We start from the raw sequence: 21,109 nt of genomic DNA on the forward strand, positions 1-21,109 counted from the left end.
AGAATCCACCAAAAAAAACATTGAAAGACAAAATAATTTACATAGAAACTCATATTATTAAAGTTCATTAATCATTTCTATAGTCTACACCAAATGTTTTATCACACTTAAAATATTAGATGGTTTTTCAGGGCATATAGTGGTGAAAAATATATTTGCTGGCTAAAAAATTCAGATTTACTGTACCTGCAATTTCAGTAGCAAGCTGGGCTGCTTTCTGTTCAAACAGATCTTTCATCTGCTTAATGTTAAAGTTCTCCGTCTGGGCTTCCTCTAATTGTTGTTCTAAAGACTGGAGCTCTAGGAGAGAGCAAAGCCACGTGTTAGAGGTGATATCAATTACAGACACTAAATTTTTATTACTTATATCACAATATGTGGTGGTAAAGACAATCAGTGTGAATCCAATTCCAAGACTATTTTCACATTTCAAAATATGGAGCATATGTGATTCGAGTACAAGTCATAAACATAGTTTATAAATTAAAGAACAATTGGAATCATCTCCAATATCTATAAATGTTTGTTTAGAAGTTTGTTTTTGCTTTTTAAAATTAAGATCTTACTTTACAGCTAAGGATAGAGCAGAACTTGTGATTCTCCTGCCTCAGCCTTCTGAGTGCTAGAATTACAGACGTGTACCATCAAACCCACTTTAAAATATATTATGTTCTTCAAACAAAGTTATAAAGTGAATCCAGAGGTAACTTAAACACATTATCAAAACATACAGTCAACGCCTCTTACCACTTGATTCCTACATAAGTTCCTTAAATACAATATACAATCGCAGAGTCTAACCTGGACTATTCACTGAGCATCCACCCACTTAAAAGCAGCTACAAAGATGCTAGTCTCATCATTTACTTCAAGAGGTACAGACACAGGGCTGGAGAGATGACCCAGTGGTTAAGAGCACTGACTGTTCTGCCAGAGGACCCGGGTTCAATTCCCAGTCTCCACATGGCAGCTCATAACTGTCTATAATTCCAGTTCCAGGGGACCTGACACTCATACACGCAGGCAAAACACCAGTGCACATAAAATAAAAATAAATTATTTTTTTAAAAAAGGTACAGACATATCATTCCTAATATAGACTTAGATTTTCTCTAAAGAATCATATTGTGGTAATATTCCAGAATTTTATTCATAACTTCAGAATATAATGAACTAGTTAAATGACTAAATTGTTGCATAGGTAACTATCTAAACCCAGAGCACAAACAATATTTTTACTGTTTTACAAACATCAAGTATAAACATAAGCAAAATTCCTTTATCAGGTATTAAATAAAAAACCGGATGAGAAAGAAGAAAAAGAAAACACAAAAAGAATCTGTCTTTAATTACCTGCTGATGAATCAGGCACCAATCCATCAGGTTTAGCTTCCTTGATTAAAACAGAACATATAGGTAAATGTGGTAAAAAGGAGAAGAAAACACTGTACAATCGCCATGTCTATCTAGTTAAGCAGGAGGATTTGTAGGTTCTTCTACCTTCAGATCTGTAAGATGGCTAGCATAACTTCACTGCAGTTGGCCAGTCCAAAAACTTTTGTATGTTTGTATAAAACTCTTAGTGTCGTGTTAGGCAACATGCAGAATCCCATAAATTCAGTAATAAACTAATAACAGAACTCCCCACCTACATGCAACCCCAGCTCTGCCATACCCATATGTAGGCTGCCAGCATCAACTGCTAGCCTGCAAACACACAAGCCTCACAGTGTGACAGGTTTAGTCACTGCAGGCAGCACTCAGTGGACTATTTCTCCAGGACCAATAGCTAAGCTGTGACAGGGTCACACTCTTTTTAGCCTTTGAACTTTCAAGTCTTGCCCATCAACACCTGAAGTGCTGTCAGTAAGGGATCCTCATCGCAACAGCTCTCTTTGGAAAGCATCACTTTTAAGAAACCACTCATAAAAGTACACCTCAAATTTTAATGAGATTTTCCTTACCATGGGAACCTGATTCTACAATAGTTGAGAAATTATTAATAGACTTTAATAGTTGTGGCATTCACTTTGTGGTTTAATGTAACCCATCTATTGAGTGCATTCTCTGTGAGATTTGTTCAAAGGATTCTCTCCTTTAAGCATTGTGAACTTAAAAGGAAAATGACATAGCAATAAACTATGTAATTTAAAAGATCATTACCTCAATCATATCCTTACTATAAGCATTCAAAACACATAGAATATTTGAAAATTAATAAGCTTATAGATATCATCAACTATCCACAACCAAAAAGGTAGTGTGTGTCAGGGTTGGGGGCAGTTTAAAAAAAAAAAGCCACAACATTTTGGCACCCAACATGGGGTGCCAAAATGTAGTTAGTTTTTGTTACTCTTTGGGGGCCCACAACCCAGCTCCCAAATAAATACACAGAGACTTCTTCTTACTTATGAATGCCCAGCCTTAGCTTGGCTTGTTTCTAGCCAGCTTTTCTAACTTAAATTACTCTAGCTACCTTTCACCTCTGGACTTTTATATTTCTCTATTCTATGTACTTTCTTTACTTCTTACTCCGTGGCTGACTGTGTAGTGGGTGGCTGGCCCCTGACGTCCTCCTCTCCTTTTCTTGTTCCTCTTCTGCTCCTTTTCTCCTTCTATTCATCCTCTCTGCCTGGCAGCCCCATCTATCCCTCCCTGCTGAACTATTGGCCGATCGGCTCTTTATTAGACCATCAGGTGTTTTAGGCAGGTGAAGTAACGCAGCTTCACAGAGTTAAACAAATGCAACATAAAAGAATGCATCGTATCTTTGCATCATTAAACAAATATTCCACAGCATAAACAAATGTAACACATCTTAAACTAATATTCCACAACAGCTCAGTGAGTAAACGCACTTGACAGTAATATGAGAAATCAATTCCCAGGACCCAAGAAATCTCTCACATGTTGTTAACTGACCTCCACATGCAAGAAGGTACCAACATATATATGCATGCATATATGCACAAACACACACACACACACACACACACACACACAAAAAAAAAAATGTAAATCATAGCAATAAAGACTTTATCCCTTAGAAAACCTGGCATGGTGGTACATGCCTTTAATCACAGCAAAGGCAAAGGCACACAGGCCTCTGAGAGTTTGAGGCTAGCTTGGTCTGCACAGTAAGTTCCAGGACAGCTAGGGCTATTCAGAGAGACCTTGTCTCAAAAAACAAACAAAAATAGAAAAAAACAAAAATAAAACAATAAAAAAGTAAACAATAAAAATAATATAAAATAAAAAAAAAACACACTTAAGTCATAAAGATACACCATCCAACAGCAATAAAAAAAAAAAAAAAGATAAAAAAACAAAACAAATAATAAAACCTCATGTCTACAATTGCTTATATTTCACTAGCAAAGCAGTTAAACACACATCCTTTCGAATTGAGCTATTGACAGCATCTAGCACCAATAAAGATCAGGAGTTTAAGGCAAACAAAAATAGAAAAAAAAAAACAATAAAAATATTATAACCCTTAAGGTTAAAGTCATCCAGCAGCTGGATTAAAAACAAAAATTAAAATCTCTTTTACATTATTTTCATAAAGAGTTAAACCCATCTCAAAGAATAAAGGATTACCCCATAAACTAGATTTTTAAAAATTTCACTATACACTAGATTTAGACATATTGACTGCTACAAATAATCAATATTTAAAATATATTTGCTTCCAAATGGAAAGTAACTACAAAGACAAGTTATAACTTACACTATCGAGAATTTCTTTAAATTTACGAAATACAGCACATTGGCACATGCCTGTGATCCCAGCACTCTGAAGATGGAGGCAGAAGGATCAGGAGTTTAAGGCCAGCCTCAGCTGGGCTAAATGACTGAGACCTTGTTTAACACACACACACACACACACACACACACACACACACACATCATCATCATCATCATCATCATCATCATCATCATCATCTCAGATACAGTAGTTTCCATGTTAGGTAGGCAAATGAACTATAAAGATTGACTAATACTAAAGCCTCTATGAACAGTATTAAGACTGGCAACTTTTTGTTCACTGACTTCTCTCTTTTTCAATCCAGGCAGTAATTCTTGGTACAAAGATTAAAATGCAAAAGTAAAAAAGAAGAAGTAAAATCCTAACTCAAAGTCACAGTGTGATGAGACAGTATAGAAGCAGATCACTATTTTATAAAGGTGTTAAAGGACATCTACTTTGTTTTTAAAAACAAAGACTATCTCTGGATTTAAAATTTTTCATAATTCCTTTTCTTTCTAAGATGTAGCTGATAGAGTTTTTATATAAAATCACATTTTGATAAGGTACCTAGACCCCACAGATGTCACTTTTTGTATCAACATTTTTTCATATGTATTTTTATGCAGATTAACATATACAGAAATCAACAGTCCCACATCACATATTTCAGTTGATAACTGACTGTGTTTCAGTTGATAACAGAGCTGAAACTTTTCTAGGACCCAGTGACAAAGTAACATCATAGTGACATGCATTGCCCATGCTTATTTATGATCCTGGTAAAACAAACCTACTGTGCCAGAAGAGGGCAATGGATCCCCTGAACCTGGAGTTACAGGCAGTTGTGAGCTGCCTGATGTGGATTCTGGGAAGTGAACCTGGGTCCTCTGCAAATGAACCAACCACATTTAATTACTGAGCCATCTACACACACACACACACACACACACACACACACACACACACACACACCCTTTTTGAGACAGGATATTGTTATGTAGCCTAGTCTGTCCTTGAGCTCACACTGTCTGGCCTCAGCCTTCCAAGTGCTGGAACTACAGACAAGTACTATCACACCTGACATAACAAATTCTTAATGGAACGTGTTTAAGAAGCTTTATCTTTGCTTCCCATATTTGCTTCCATTCATTATAATTGCATAGACTATCCAATAGGCTATTAAACAAAGAAATAAATTAGGAAGTTATTTATATCAAGCCCCTTATAAAAGAGTGTAATGCTCAATTTTCAACAATGAAAATAAACAATTAATAAACATGCTTCAAGAATTTAAAATGCAATTACTTGCTGCTGTAGCCCTTGATATTTTTCTAATTCTTTCTTTAATTCTTCTGAGTACCATTTTTCTTCCTAATAAAAAAGATTTTAGTTAGTAAATTTTAAAAGTCTTTAATCTGAAACTCTGAAAATAAACAAGCACTATCATGTTTATTCTTACCTTAAGTGAAGCCTGTAGGTCTTGGACCTCTTGTCTGAGTAGTGTTATATCATCTCTAAAGGCGCATGGCGAGAGAGGAAACATTCTTTAATTTACAAGCTTAACAAGTGGTAATCAGTAACTATCTACTAATGTTATAGTTTTCTCAAGTACTTTAAAAACACTGAAAATTTTATGTATCTAAGCTTTTAGAAAAAATAATTTTATTCTTAAAGCACATGGTTTACAAATAAAAACAATTCTCATGAAAATAATCAGATAATGGTCAAGTGCCTGAATTGGAAACAAAATGCCTTCTACTTATTTACCAACAATAAGCAGGAATGGCTCCCTAATGCAGTTAGCATAAAGTCTGTTGGCAGGACTGTGAACTGTGCACAATCTCGGCTTGCCCTGACTGTCACTCCCCCTCCATGCACTTGGCTGGAATATCACTGACTTCCTTCTGTTCCTTCTCACTCTCTGGGACTCTCATCTAAGACTCAAGCTGACAAGAAGGTGAGCAAGACAGGCTAGGCAAGAGAGGAAGACTATGTCAGATGAGCACAACTTTAAATTAGTAATGTGAAACATTGTAACTTTCAGCAAGGAATTAATCTTGACACAGCAATTATATCACATGCACATTCCATGACAATATTACATTTCAAAACTAGCATACACACCGTGTCAAAGCAAGATTGGCCTCTCCACCATGACCTGAGTCATTACCAGCATCATGAACTGCCTGATAGTGTTTGAAAAGTTCATCAGCAGAGCCAAGAGACTTCATACACTGGGGACATATGAAACCCTATAAAAAGAGGCACAAAAAAAGATTTTAAAACATTTAATTTTGAAGACTAACACTTTGCATTTATGAAATATGGTCAAATGTCACTAAATAAACTGTAATTTATAATGTCAAGTCCCAATTCTGATATCAAGCAAAGGTATTTCACAAAACACAGCAACCTTTTAGGCTGCATCAACTAATGGCTAAAGAAATGAATTCTAGTATGAGACATTAGTTCGTCTTTCCTTCCTTCCTTCCTTCCTTCCTTCCTTCCTTCCTTCCTTCCTTCCTTCCTTCCTTCTTTTCTTTTTTAAAGACAGGGTCTCACTATGTAGTCATGGCTGTCCTGGAACTCACTCTGTAAATCAGGCTGGCCTTAAACTCACAGACATCCACCTGCCTCTGCCTTTTGGGTACTGGGATTAAAGGCATGCACCACCACACCCAGCTAAGATGCTGACTTTATATTCTAGATTAATTGAGAACATTTTCCATCACAACCTTTCACTCTCTATATATTCCCAGTAGTAAAGTAACATTTGTTCTAATCTAGTTCATAGGAACAGAAAGAAAAAAAGGCAAGAGCCCAGCTAGTTCAGTCAGTAAAGCATGATCTCAGGGTTGTGGGTTCAAGCCCCATGTTGGGCACCATATTCATTAACCAATGGGAACAACATATATTCACAGTGTACAGAAAAACATCCCCCAGCAGTGAGATGATGAAATAATCTTGTCACCCAAGGAAAAATTCCAGACTGTAAGTGTCCCACACAAATCTCTGTTTGAGAAGTGCTGTAGTCAGAAAACGTCGTGAACTGAGTGATGGTCACCTGTGATCTCAGCACTCGGGAAGCAGAGGCAGGAGAATCCGAGGTTTAAAGTCATCCTCCACTACACAGTGTGTTTAAGATCAGCACTGGCTACATGAGACCCTGCCTCAAAATAAATAAATAAAATAAAAATTGCTATCATGAGGCTAACATGATAAAAGCCCAAAGCTAATGTAAAGCCTAAAATAACATAAAATGCTGATAATCCCAGAATTAATATATGATTAAGGCTATCATCATTAGTGGTTTTAAAGATGCTGCTACAGGTCCATGTTTTCTGTGTTTTGAGTTACAATTCAGAATGGATAGTGAAATCAACATACTAGGCTGTAACTTTATTATTCCACAGTGGAATACATTAGAGGTTATTTTACTAACAGGAAACAACATTTTATTAAAGTTTTTGAGCAATGACAAAAAATATTTATTACAGTGAGTATCATAAAAAAATATTTGAGAAGCATCCTTATAGATTAACTGTTAGAGGTAGCTAGAATTAGAAAAACTGTTTTTCTATTGGATCCATACTAAGTACAGATATATGCCCCACACAATCTCAGTTGAAGCTCATGTCTATTTATTTATAGTGTTACTACCCCTACTTTATAGACCAGGAAACTCAGAAAAGCTAAATAACTTTCCTGAGGTCACAAATGACTAAGATATCTACGAATTTGCTGGGTATTTCCCATGTCTCAACAGCCTAACCCTTAAAACGAGTCCTTTTACTTTCTACCTTCCCAGTGACTCTATTCAACAGGTATTTTCATCATTTTGAGTATAAAAATAATAATATATCTGTGGAAAGCACAAATTGTAAAATATTGTACCAGCCCACAAAAAAAATGATCAATGATACACATGGAAAAGTATCTTTTCATGGAGCTGAATCAATGATTAACCAAATAGCATTAAATTTACCACTGTATGGCTATCTAACTGCAAACTGTATTAGCAATCAAAGGCTGCAAGAATTTGCATCAACAGCCTCATGGTTCTCTAAGAATTATTTGTCTGAGAGGTATATAAATTATTAGTAGCATTCAAAGTATTATATTTATTTTATTTCAGCATAATTAATATACAAAAGAAATATCATTTAACTTCTAATATGTGAAATTTTTGTATTCAAGTATTTCTATGAATAACAAAGAAATACTTCCTCACACTTTGCACACCACACACTCCCCCACTAAGGGCTCTGAGGCTGTCTTATTCTTTTAAAAACTACCAAAGGATGTCAATTCTAAAAACACTCCCAACCTCTACCAACCCAACCTATCCTTCACTCTAAACTATAAGATACCCCCATGCAATCTATTTTGCAGGGGTGTTTCATATTCTCAAAATATTTAAATTCATTGAATCAAAGATAAAATATCAATGAATATCATGGAGTTATTACATTTATGATTCTGCTAATTTGGTTGCAAGAAATAAATGTGTACTGTGTTTAGTAAGTGCTTGGCAAGTCTCAGATGTTCCTCTGTTTCAGAGACAAAGGTGGAACAGTGTGGGTCTGAGGTGGCGTTTCTGTGTACAACTGCACTGTAAGCAACAAGTAAGTACACTCTGACTCTGAAGAGTCTAAGGTTTGTCTTATGGGGATATAGAAATGCCACCTTTTATTCATTCTATAAAAACTAAGCAATTCCCTGTAGAGATCACGGTTGTCCATGAGTATGCTTACTCAAGCAGTGCACGGCTCTCTTCACAATAACTAATCAGAACTATCAGTTCGCTTTTGAAGAAAGTGTCCTTCCCACATTACAAAAAATTAAGATAATAACAACAACAACAAAGAATGCTGCCCCAATATGCTCTCCTTGACTCTCCCAGCATAACTCCAATTTTCCCTACTATATTATAATGCAAGTGGTTTCAGCTGTAACTTACATGCTAATCTGTATTGAGCCAATACTATGTAGGCCTTTCTGGATCTATACATCTAGCGATATATACCCCTACCTGCATCTCACTGGCATTTCACATGCAGTAAATCTAAGGCTTGACTCACCTCCCAAATTTCCTTTTTTACCCACTTTCACCTTTTGCCATAAACTGTAAACTTAAAAATGATGAGCTGCTCTTCTACCTCCCTGGTGATAAGCTGCCACACCTAAGCTTTCTTCCTTCCTATGTTTTCCTCCCAGCCCTCTCTGCAGCTTGTCTTGTTCAGTTACTATCTGTTGTACTGACGGATGTAGCACCATTCCAACAGTGTTCCTACAGGTAGCCTACTTTCTTCTCACTAATGGATGTCCCACATGGCTGCCAGAGCTTCTTCCTAAAACAGACTCTTCAGCATTCTTCACCAATCGTTATCATCCACATGGCACACAAGTTCTTCCATGGCCATCCCCTAATGACCAATACAGTCTGATGTCCATATCCCTCTCCATATGCACCATATACTTCAACAATACTAACATGCCTCTGTCCCTGAGCACAACATGCTATCTCAAATCTCTGGCCATTACATATACTGCTGTGTGTCCTTCAACAACACCACTGACTTGACTCCAACAAACAATATATTAGATCATTTCACCTCTACACCCCTATATGGGTTAGTGGTATTCTTGTCATATATATTTTTCTATACTGTATATTTATTAAATAAAATAAAGAACTTAGTTGAACAATAGGTCATTAATAGGTTACAAACAATAAAACCTTCCAAAAACAAAATGAGTTAAACAGTAAGCACTCTGAGCACATGAAAACTAAAAAGATTTTTTAAATTTCTACTTTTTCTTGAGTGTTGATGCAATATATCTCCTAGTGAAATATAGAAGCACATATCTATAATCCCAGCACTTGAGAGGCAGATACAGAACTGTGAGTTCAAGCCCTCTTTAGGCCACAAGACCAATCCTATCATCTCAATCTCTCTCTCTAAACATACATACACATATATATTTTATGTATAACATATGGCACAATCAAAGCTCACTGAAAGAAGACAAATATCAACAGACAATTCTATAGAGCAGATACATGTAAAGAACTATGATAACACGAGAGAAGTAGTTCAACTCATCACACTTAACAAAATATATACACATATATTTGTATGTATATGTGTTTCTTATCTCTATCCTACTGAATCTTCATCTAGTATATACTAACACATATACTATGAGATATTGTTTCCATGAGATCTTAGAATCAGGCTCTAAAAAGGGAGTGTGTGTTCCCTGACAGAAAGAAAAGACAGGCCCTCCGAGGAAATGAAGAAGCATTAACAAAGATGGAGGAAGGCTCTGGAGCAGCAGCACACTTGTTTAGAAGGCAGGCCTCTAGAGTACTCTAGTCACAGATCCAGAGTGAAGGGCAAGAGTTCAGTGGGTGAATAAATGCAGTGATCCCCTACGCAGCTACTGAAATGAACAGAAATAGTAAGTGACATTGGGAGTGTACCTCTTCTGGACACTGAACTAATACTGTCAGTAGCTGATGGCATGAGTGACGAGCACTCATGTAGCATGTGCAAACCACTTGGTTCAATCCCCAGCAGCACACACAGATACAGAGAGACAGAATAAGAATGAAAGTGAAGAATGCAATTAGGCTTCAAACGTATTTAGATTTTTTTTTTTTTTGGTATAGAACTCTGAAAGAACCTATGATAATCTAGATGGGATTATTCTTCTTTGAAACTACCTCTTGTCTACCACCATGCTTCTGCTTCCCACTGCTTATCATCTGTCCAATAACTATAGTACAACACTAGCTGACATGCCTGTGGTATAAAATAGGATATGAATAACAATAATATTTAACCTGTCATTTCATATCATATTTGTATCATAACTTCTACTAATAACTAGTAGGCACATTATAGAGTGTTCCTCAAAAACTACATCCCTATTACATTATTTGCGCTTTACAAATTTAGTTTTGTGGCTTTGTGTTATTGTTGAGACAAATTCTCACACTGTAGCTGAGGCTGGCCTTAACCTCACAGCAATCCTTCTGCCCCGGCATCCTGAGTGCTGGGTTTGCACGTGTGAACCATAGATTTTTGACTGTTGTCTTGAATCAAGAGTTTTGATGCTAGATACCCATGTGTGCCAGGAGACTAATGGCGACAATTATGCCATTATACCCCTAAAACTTCCACATGCCGGGTTAGTACCCCACAAAGAACTAATTTGTTCCTAAGGGAAACCTTACAAGTAATATTCCCATGCATCCATTTTTTCCTGTGAGTAGATCTTAAATATTTAAAAATTTTGTCAAAGCTGTAAGAAAAATAAATGTTTATAAAGTAAATATATTTACCCCCTTCTTAACTGTTATTAAACCTTCACATGAAGTCTTAACAGCGTAAGTATTTAATCAGTCAATTAGTATCTTCCACTCTTAATTCCAGCAAGATTCTTTAATTCCTGTAACTACTTTACCTTGTTTTATATTTCAAAATCATTTCTAAAATTCATTAGTATGATATATGTAGTAATATTAATCTCTTATAGAGTAATAAAAAGTTTATTAAAGCTATAATACCTATTTTAAAATATAACTAGCTTCTACTAATTGCCTATGAATAAATCAAGTGAACCTGTCAGCTCATGAGTTTGATACTAAACCTCAATATAAGAGGCAATTTTTTTTCTAAACCATACTCAAGGTACCAAGTTTGCTAGACAGACAAACTGCAGAGAAATATTCACAAGCAAAAAAGTGCTAAAAATAGTCAACTGCATCTCCAAATTTGTCACCAATTTCAAAAACTAGCTTAAGACTAAAAGCAATCAATTCTTTGCTCAGGAGTTGTTTTCTGCAATCCCTTTCTTGAATCCGATGCAGTTAAGAACTTCCCTGACTCAAGGCACTCCTGGTGAAAAAGTCCTTTTAGTTCACAAGGAAAGCGCTTACATGGCAAGTGCCTAAGACTGTCGCTCTCACTTAAACACCAAGAAGAAGAAAGTAACTCATCTCCTAGACAACAAGAACATCCTCAGCATCCAAGCCCCTTCTGCCTCCATCTCTTCTTGCCCTGCTTCCGTTAGCCAGTGTATCCTAGTGCACAGTCTAACTGCTCTTGTGAGCTTTCCTCCGAGCGCCCACCTGGATTGGCCAGCTGTCCTTCTCACAGACAACATCTATCACAGACGGCCTGCTGTGCCCACTCCATCTCTCCTGTCCTTTACAACTGAAACGTCTGCTCTATGGGAAGCACTTCACTAGCATGCTAAGTGAGTTTGCCCGGCTGTTTTCTTATATATGACTGCTCATGGAGACACAGTCATACTTTGTAGGCTTTCATAGTACCAAGCTTCACTCTTCTATGAGATTTGTAAACTCAAAAAGTTATGCTTCTATAGTATCAAATTTTAAAAAGAAGCATATTAGCAAGATCAGAGAAATACTTTGCAGCTTAAAAATAATTCCCCTAATACTCTGTCCACCCAGCCTTAGATATGCACCAGTCATACCCTACAGAGGAGTGCTTCTCAACCTGTGTGTCACAACCCTTTCGGGAGTCAAACAACCCTTTCATGGGGTCACCTAAGACCACTGGAAAATGCAGATATTTACATTACAATTCATAACAGTAGCAAATCACAGTTATGAAGTAGCAATGAAAATAATCGTATGGTTGGAGGTCACCATGATACAAGAAACTGTATTCGAGGGTCACAGAGTTTAAAAGGTTAAGACGCACTGCTGTAGAGGACTGTTTACATGTCACTATGGGTGATGATATGCATTTCGTCACCTCCAGTGAAGCGAACCAAAGATGGAAACAGTCTTCGTTCAGTTCTAATGCTGTCCAGACACAAAATCTTTCTATGCAAAAATCATTTTGACCTAAATGTCTTAATAATTCATTAATAAAACATAAACAAGAGATAATCTTACAAATATTGAAATACCACTTTATGTTTCAAATTCCATGGCAAAGTATACGTACACATATTAAGCATTTACATTTATTTACAAATTCACAAAAGGACTGCTGGAACCAAGAGGAGAAACCAAGCGGACTCTCCAAGAGCCCTTTTTCCTTATTGATTCTTCTTTTAAGCATGCATTATTAAAGCAATCCGCATTCCCGTATAGCATAAAAGGGAACCAACACCGGATAGGGAAAACAAAGCTATTTTGAGCAACCCAGAACCAAGCTGGCAAACAAAATGCAGGACCCACAGTCACACTGGAGTCACTAGGAAGTCCCTGTGCTCCTGTCTCAGGCTCAGTGTGCACCTCCTGGTAATGTCCCGACAAGTCAGCAGCAGACACACATCTTTTCATACACAATGGGCAGATGAAACCCTGTGAAATAACAACCTTCAGTTTGTTTGTTGTTAATAAACATGAGCATGCAAACACACATAACAAGAAATTAAACACTCTCCTTTTGGTATGGGTCAGGGAACAAGAAATTAAACAATCTTTTTGGGGTATGGGTCAGGGACGGTTCAAGGTGTAGCTGTAAAGGGTGAAAGGCCATCTACTGCGTAACGGTAAAGGTTAGTTCCCATCTTCACATTATAAATTTCCTCTGAATCGTTTCTTCTGTGTGGTACCCAGCTGCTTTGGCTCAAATACTCTGGTTTATGCATTTTAAATTGTTTTTGTTTATGCCACTTTGTCCATAGTTTACCTGAAACCCAGTACTGGCAAGTTAGGTTTTATTTTAGATCAAGAAGTTCCAGCTGGTACTCCAAATACCTTCATGTGATATTATGTTCTCAACAAAGAAACTGTCTTCAAGTAATTATTAGTCTCTATTGTGTTCCGCTCAGCAAAGATCACGTCTCCCCATACCCATCATCCCCAATGCATGCTGCTTCTCTCCCATTCTCTGGGCTGCGTAGGTCTGTGGTGGTCTGAATGAGAATGGCTCCCACAGGCTCATATGTTTGAATGCCTGGTCACCGGGAGTGGCTCTACTTGAGAAGGATTAGAACTAGAGGCGTGGCCTGTTGGAGGAAGTGTGTCACTGGGGTGGGCTTTGAGGTTCAAGGGCCAGCCAGGCCAGTGCCTCTCTCTTTATGCTTCTTCCCGTGGATATGCACACAGAGCTCCCAGCCGCCATGCTCCCTGCCATGATAATGGACTAAACCACTGAAACTATAAGCCAGCTCTAGTTAAATGCTTTCTTTTGTAAGAACTGCCTTGATGGTGGCATCTCTTCACAATAGACACTAAGACATTTCTCTTTGTTGTTGAATTTCAGGTGATGAAAAGCTAACAGGACATGGGAAGCACACATATTACCCAGGACAAAGGAAGTGTTTGGTAGACATTAACTAGTTCCACTATCATTGTTCTGTGTGTGCGCATGCGTTCGTGTGTGTAAGGGTGCATGTGTGGTATATGTGTGGGGGCACACATACATGTATGTGCACGTGCACATGGAAGTCAGAAGAGAACCTTAGGTGTCACTGCCCAGCGCTGCCTCCATTTTTCTTTTGGAGACAAGCTCTCTCACTAGCCTAGACCTGACCATGCAGACTCAGACTACTCCGGCTCTCCTGCATGCTCCAGGGACTGCCGGTCTTACCTCCCCACTGCTGGCATTACAAGTACACACCAGAGTTTAATTTAACATTCTGGTGATGGAACTCAGTTCCTCCTTGCACGTACTTACCAGCGTGGCTATCTCTACAAATTCCATTATCCCTCTCTCTCTGTGTCCCTTAAAAGGTAACTATCCAGGGGGCAAAAGCAAAAAACACAAATTCACCTCTTTTTAACTGGTCAAAGAGTTATCTTCCAGACACCATAACTAGAACCAGGGAACAGCACTTCTTTGAAAGATGCCTCTTGTCTGTCTTGCTTTCTTTTGGCCACTAAAGGGTTAGAGTGTGTTTTACTCTGCTCCTAAATGCCAATGGTGAATGTCCACACCCAGTCATCTCATCATTAAGACACATTTACTGTATAATTATTCTGCTCTGGCTATTAGCTGTGGTGTTGAAAACACAGAGAATCAAACTCTCCAATCTCAAGAAACTTACAGGCTTCTTGAGAAAATTACCAAGGAAATTATTTTAGTTTTCACAAACCCCCAAAAATCTGGACCCCCATTCAGAAGACAGCCACAGTCTCAGCCCCTCCAGTGTCATACTCTGACACCACGGTGATCAGGCTGCACACAGGTGGCCCTGTGACCCGCTAAGTTTATTTTCAACACAGAAGCTACGCAGAGTATCCTATGAGCAGCGTAGTACCTAATCTTATCATTTCCTGCTCAAGCTTCTCCAGTGGCTTTGCTGCCTCGCAGAGACTTAACCACACACACAGTGTGTATAACATCTGCACGGTCTGCAAGAGGCAGGCCTAGCAGCTCACTGAGCCAGTCTGTGATCGCTCGGTACTCTGGAGCTACACTAGCCTCCGAGCTGGTCCTCACCATGCAGACATGCTCTTAGCTCAAGGAATTCCTGTGTGTCCTACATGTCTGGAACACCACTTGCCCCAGAAACGTCCTTGGCTCATTCCTTCACCTTCTTCAGCTCTAAGGCATGCCACCACCCCCTTCTCCACTGGACAAACCTTCAGTGATGACTATAGCTACAGAGAAGATGTTCTACACCTTCTTTCCTAGTCTATTTTTTTTTTTTAGTAACACCAATTTATCTATCCTGGTACATTTTTAGATTATTTTGTTTTATGACTGCCTACATAGCAAGTGCCAGGGGCACAGAGTGAAGTCTGTATCCAAAAAAAAAAGAAAGAAAAAAAGAAAAAGTGAATCAATACCTTGAACATATGTAAACATCTCTTAAAAAATCAACAAACAAAATCCAACAACATATTAAAATGGCGATAACAACACAACACTGTCAGGTGAGAATACAAATACTCTAGGAACACAATATTATAAATGCATGTGCTTCATCCCAGAACACAGGGAAAAACCAAACAACATGTCAATACGTGTGGAAAAAGCATTGTACATGGCAGATGCACTCAAAGGGGGAGGGCCGGAGGGGAGGGGCCGGCAGCAAGGCAGCACACTGGCTACCGTGATCGTCAGGGAGACTGGACAGCAGCACCTTGCTTTGTTCCTGGACTTGGGAGATTATTCCACCATTTTAGGCTTTTACCTCAACATGTGAGTGATGGTAACCAGAGGCTTTCTTTCTCTCTTTTTTTCTATCATGAACAAGTATTACTTGCTTCTTAAAAATAAAAATAGTAATACAACTAAAAAGCCTTTGTAATTAAAATTAAGCTTATTTACATTTTCACTAGTTTTTAATAATTCAGTAAAGATAAAATAAAATTTAACAGATCATAAATGAAAATAGAAAACACTGCTTAATTAACACAGTTTGTGGTGGCCACTCATGCGCAGTAAGGGCAAGTTCTTTATAAAATCACTAAAATGTTCTTCATTGAGATGACAACATAAAGACAGACTGTAATGTTCCCAATTTCAATCTTAATATACAGTTTTCAATATTACAACCAAACGTTGGTATACTTGTATAAATATAACTCAAAGTCACATTCTAATAGTACAGCTTACGAGGATTTTCCCTATGAACATAATTTAAGTTTCCAATCATTACTATAAATATTGGCTAATTTTATTCTCTCTCATCTTTTCATACCTCTGAGGAACTTTCATTGTTGACATCCACTGTATTTATAGGAGCTGCTGACGAATCTAAATCAGATCCTTGAGAGCCGGCTCTCCCAGGAGTCTGAAACAGAGGAGAAAAAGACCACAGTCATAAGTTGCACAACAAGGACGTGTCTTCATAACAGCCAGCCAGCAGCAACAGCAGCAGCAGCAGCAGCAGCAGCAGGGTCCCTTCTGGAATACTGACCTTCACCCTGTGCGCACCAGGACCTCTATATGCATTTTCAATTTTTATCCTTTTTAAAAATAAAGCTTTTAAATACAACGTTTCATAACCTCCAACCCACTTTCATAAAACATATTTAATCACAATGTATCTCTGAGACAGGTAAGACATCTTGTCTCTATAGAGAAAGTATTTGAAGCCGCTCAATGACTTGCTTATGACGCTTGCTTGTAATGGTTAACAACCACAACCCAAACCACAACCACAACAAACACAGAAAACCAGGAGCAGAAGTAACTGCCGACCTTCTGACTCCTCTTTACTACATCCGCTCTGAGTACACGAGTGGAGGGAATGCTGTCCATATCATCTAGTCACCCGCTCTGGTCGTCTATCGTTCAGAGCAACCATTACCCATCTATGCTATGATACCACCAAGCATAAAGTGAAATGTCTTCTTAGCTCCAGCAGCATTTATCCCCTAAGATTATTGTGTTTTGGAGTTTTGTTTTTGTTTTTGTTTTTTGTTTGTTTGTTTTCGAGACAGGGTTTCTCTGTGTAGTTTTGGAGCCTGACCTGGAACTCACTCTATAGACCAGGCTGGCCTCGAACTCACAGAGATCCGCCTGCCTCTGCCTCCCGAGTGCTGGGATTGAAGGTGTGTGCCACCACCACCCCACGGTTATTGTTTATTAATACCTACATGTCGTAGTAAATTAATCCGAAGTCTAGTAGGACACTAAAAGGAGAGTCAAAGCACAAGAACTAACTCCACAATAGTCCTCACACATCATTGTTTCTTAGCAGAGGCTAAGAAACCTGCCAAAGCCACATGACTACTAAAGAGAGGAAAGGTTTTCATTGGAACTCTATGGCTCTGAGTCACTGGTCAAGACCGCTTCTTTGTTAGAGATCTCTGAGGAAACGCGCACGCCCCCAAGATTGAGAACAGTTTACTACACTCCGCTTCAACACACAAAATACTTTTACACTTAAACACATACTTAAAATAAGACAAATCAGACACTCCACATTCCTTTTTACTTCCTTATTTATACACTGTACACATTTATTTATAGTTTTTGCTCTTATATAAATTGGGAAATTGGGACAAGTAGGAAATCAAGACAAGTAATTAAAGTAACAAAGAAATTCCCAAACTCTTCTTTTTTTTTTTTTTTTTTTTTTTTTTTCGAACAGGTTTTGTTGTGTAGCTTTGCGCTTTCTGAACTCATTGGTAGCCAGCTGGCTCGAACTCACAGAGATCTGCCTGGCTCTGCCTCCCGAGTGCTGGGATTAAAGGCGTGCGCCACCAACGCCGCACCCAAACTCTTCTTAAACACAGTCAGTCAAAGGAGGATGTGGGGTTAAAATTTTATGTCCTGTGCTGGAGAAAGCAGAATCAAACATACCAGATAACAATGGGGAAACTGAGGCTGGAGAGATGGCTCAGCAGGTGAGAGAGAGCACTTGCTACTTTTGCAGAGAAACAGGGTTCAGTTCCCAGCACCCACATGGCAGCTCACAGCCATGTGTAACTCCATGGGCATCAGGCACACATGTGGCGACTATTCATACATGCAGACCTTCATACACATAAAATAAACAAGGAGTAAATGGATGGCTTTGAATTTTAAAAGGATACAAGCTGAACACCCCTAATCTTAAAATGTAGCATGTTCCAAAATCTTGTACTTTTTGAGTACCAACATGATACAAGTATAAAGTTCACCACGCTTAGTAGTACAAGCCTATAATCCCAGCAATGGAGAGGCTGAGGCAGGATCATGAGTTTGAGACCTGCTTAGGCCACATAAGATCTTGTCTAAAGAGAAATTGAAAAATAAAGGGATAAGGAAAAATACAAAATTTCACAACAAACTGTCCCATGTACAAAATTATTTAAAATACTATCTAGAACTACCTTCAGTTGAAGTGTACAGTGCGTATATAAAGTTATGCGGCTGCAGGCAAGTCAGACCAACTGGGCAAATAAAATACACACAGAAGGAGGCAGGGCCGGTTCCCCCACAGGATAGTTGAAGTTTCCAAGTTACTGTGCTCTTTCACTTTCTCTTCAGATTTGAAGTTCTCAGAACAAAAACATCTGTCTCTTTGACAGACAAGATCTCAACTACTTAAAAATAATGGCATCCTGGAAAAACTGTAAACTTAAGCACAAAGCTCATCCACAGCTACTCCATCTGCCCGCTTCTTCCTGCCCACGTGGCTCTGCGGGCCAGGGCTAGGAACCTGAGCATCACTTTCCATCCCCAGTGCTGCGGCTGTCCTTTCTGCTGGGAAACCATCCTCAGAAAGTCAGCTGAACAGAGTTTAGGAAATGACCAAAGCGGAGTGGTACTGATGGCCATGATGTCACTTTGGAGAAGAGGCTGGGACTCTCGAAAGCCCACAGGGCTCCGTCTGGTATTTTTGCTAATGTCATAGTCACACTCCCTCACGACAGCTCTGTAATCTGTCCTTGGAGAGGGGTCAGCTCTGAATCTCTAGTCTTCACTTTGCAGAGGTGAAGTAATGGGAGAGGGGACAGCAGGTCTGCACTTGTCCTTCTCCTTACTTGTCACATTCTTTTTGTCCTTAGGACCGACCTTTCCGAGATGCCTGTGTCTGTAGGGGGATGGGTCAAGCTTTTTTGTCTGGCTGAGACACAGGTTCTTGTGAAACCTCAGCCACGTGACTGTCATTTGGTGATTTTTCCAAATGGCTCTAATGATCCCAAGCCTCTCTTCAGAGGATCATCCTCCCACTGAAGAAATGTATCCTTTCGTCTTGAGTATCTGATGACAGGCTCCAACCTTCAGTACATGTACATGTCTGGGGAAGGAGATTGGTGATTCCTAGTCTTTGTCACTGAGGGTTTTGTTTTGGGTTTGGGATTTTGGTTTTTATCTAATACACCAATCTCAAACAGAAAATTTGGAGGTAAAAAAGGATCAGAAGTCAAATGTAAAACAATCACTATCCTAGTTCCTTTCCAATGACCCAATGACCGATCTTTAATTATCGTGGACACAATGGTATGTGTGTCTAAGATTTCTGTATGTGGACTTATATAAAGGAGTCAGATGTCCTTCAGAAGTAGAATCCTCAGACTGCTCTTCTTGTGTAAGGGCTAAAGTTGTGTTTTAAGTTTAAATCACTGTGCTTAAGAGATCTTTAAAAAAACATCTCTAACCTGTAAGCCCCAAGGACAGACAACTGCCTGGAATGCTGAAGCTGTTGTCTATATAAGATAACAAGCCCGATGTTTTCAGTTCCATAAACAAGGTCCAACTGCACAAGATGTGCAGGAGCTATGTAGGCAGGAAGTACGTAAGATGTATGCTTGCCTCTGATTGGACAAAGGCAGGAAGTACGTAGTTTTGTGGGGTTTGCTTTTATGAGCACATGACTAACATAATTCACGGCCATTCTCTGTGAAACCGGGTATAGACCTGGCCAGTGTTCACTGTCTTGGCTAGTATTTAATAAATCTTGCTTCAAATTTGGCTCAAAATTTGTGGCAGTGGTCTTATTCTCATTTGGTTGGATTAACACTTGGCTTTGGGGAATCTCTGACTTCCTGGTACTATGGAGCACGGGCCTTGACTCCACAGTCCCTTTAATACTTCTAAAACCTAACTTTCCAAACTTATTCATGGCATGTCTTTACTGTATTCACTGAATGCCCATGAAATATTTATATTTAACTTATTATTTATATGCTTTTAACTTTATATTTTATGTTCTGTCAATGTTACTCATCCAAAAACTAATATAAGATTCTCTCCCAGGTTTGGTGATGCATGCATGCCTCTTCCTAGCATTTGGGAGTGTGAGGAATGGAATAAGAGAGACTAAAACCAGCAAAATGCTATGGGAAAGAAAGCTTGCTCAGAACTCTGATCCAAATAGCACTTAGAGTTCACACAAAAACCAGACAGTTCTGTTCCAAATACAGGTCAATAATGCAAAGGTTTTAAATATTAAAAAGGAAAAACTATTTTCAAAACAAGAATCCAGCTCACCAAAAACACAAGACAAACAGCAAGTATACAGGGTTCTGGGACCAAAAACAGATAGCAGCAATCATAATCTACACTGGGGCAAACAGTGTCACACAAGGTGTAGACAGAAAGAAGTCAACCCACTGGGAACACAGCAAGTGGACAGTACCTCCTCTCTTTGCCACAAACAGACACTTTTTAAAGCACTGTAAGTCCACTCAGCACATGTCTGGGCTTGAAGTTTTATTGAAACTTTTCCAAAAACCAGAGAAAGAACATTCCAAACAGTAAATTATCTACAAAAATTAAAAAAAAAAAACTTTTGTTTTTTCTTTGTTATATTCGAAACAAAGATATGATTAAAATTTTAAAAACAAATATAAAGATTATACAAAAACAAAAATGGATGAAACAATTCTGACTTTATAAAAGTCGTAAAGTACAAAGTTGATATGTCATAGCTTCAACGATATAAAAATGTAAACACAAATAAATTAAAAGGTAATCCCGT

General features: G+C 38.4%; 1 protein-coding gene across 1 annotated transcript in view; it reads right to left on the reverse strand.

The window, feature by feature from the left end:
• Positions 1 to 21,109, reverse strand: part of Eea1 (early endosome antigen 1) — a 128,639-nt gene that overhangs the window by 69,264 nt on the left and 38,266 nt on the right. The window contains 6 exon segments of the mRNA XM_028881203.2: positions 187 to 300; positions 1,354 to 1,393; positions 5,057 to 5,122; positions 5,211 to 5,265; positions 5,876 to 6,003; positions 16,394 to 16,486. Coding sequence (XP_028737036.1) covers positions 187 to 300; positions 1,354 to 1,393; positions 5,057 to 5,122; positions 5,211 to 5,265; positions 5,876 to 6,003; positions 16,394 to 16,486 — 496 coding nt within the window.

This window comes from Peromyscus leucopus, chromosome 18 (assembly GCF_004664715.2).
Source record: "Peromyscus leucopus breed LL Stock chromosome 18, UCI_PerLeu_2.1, whole genome shotgun sequence".
In the NCBI taxonomy this organism is placed as follows: Eukaryota; Metazoa; Chordata; class Mammalia; order Rodentia; family Cricetidae; genus Peromyscus; species Peromyscus leucopus.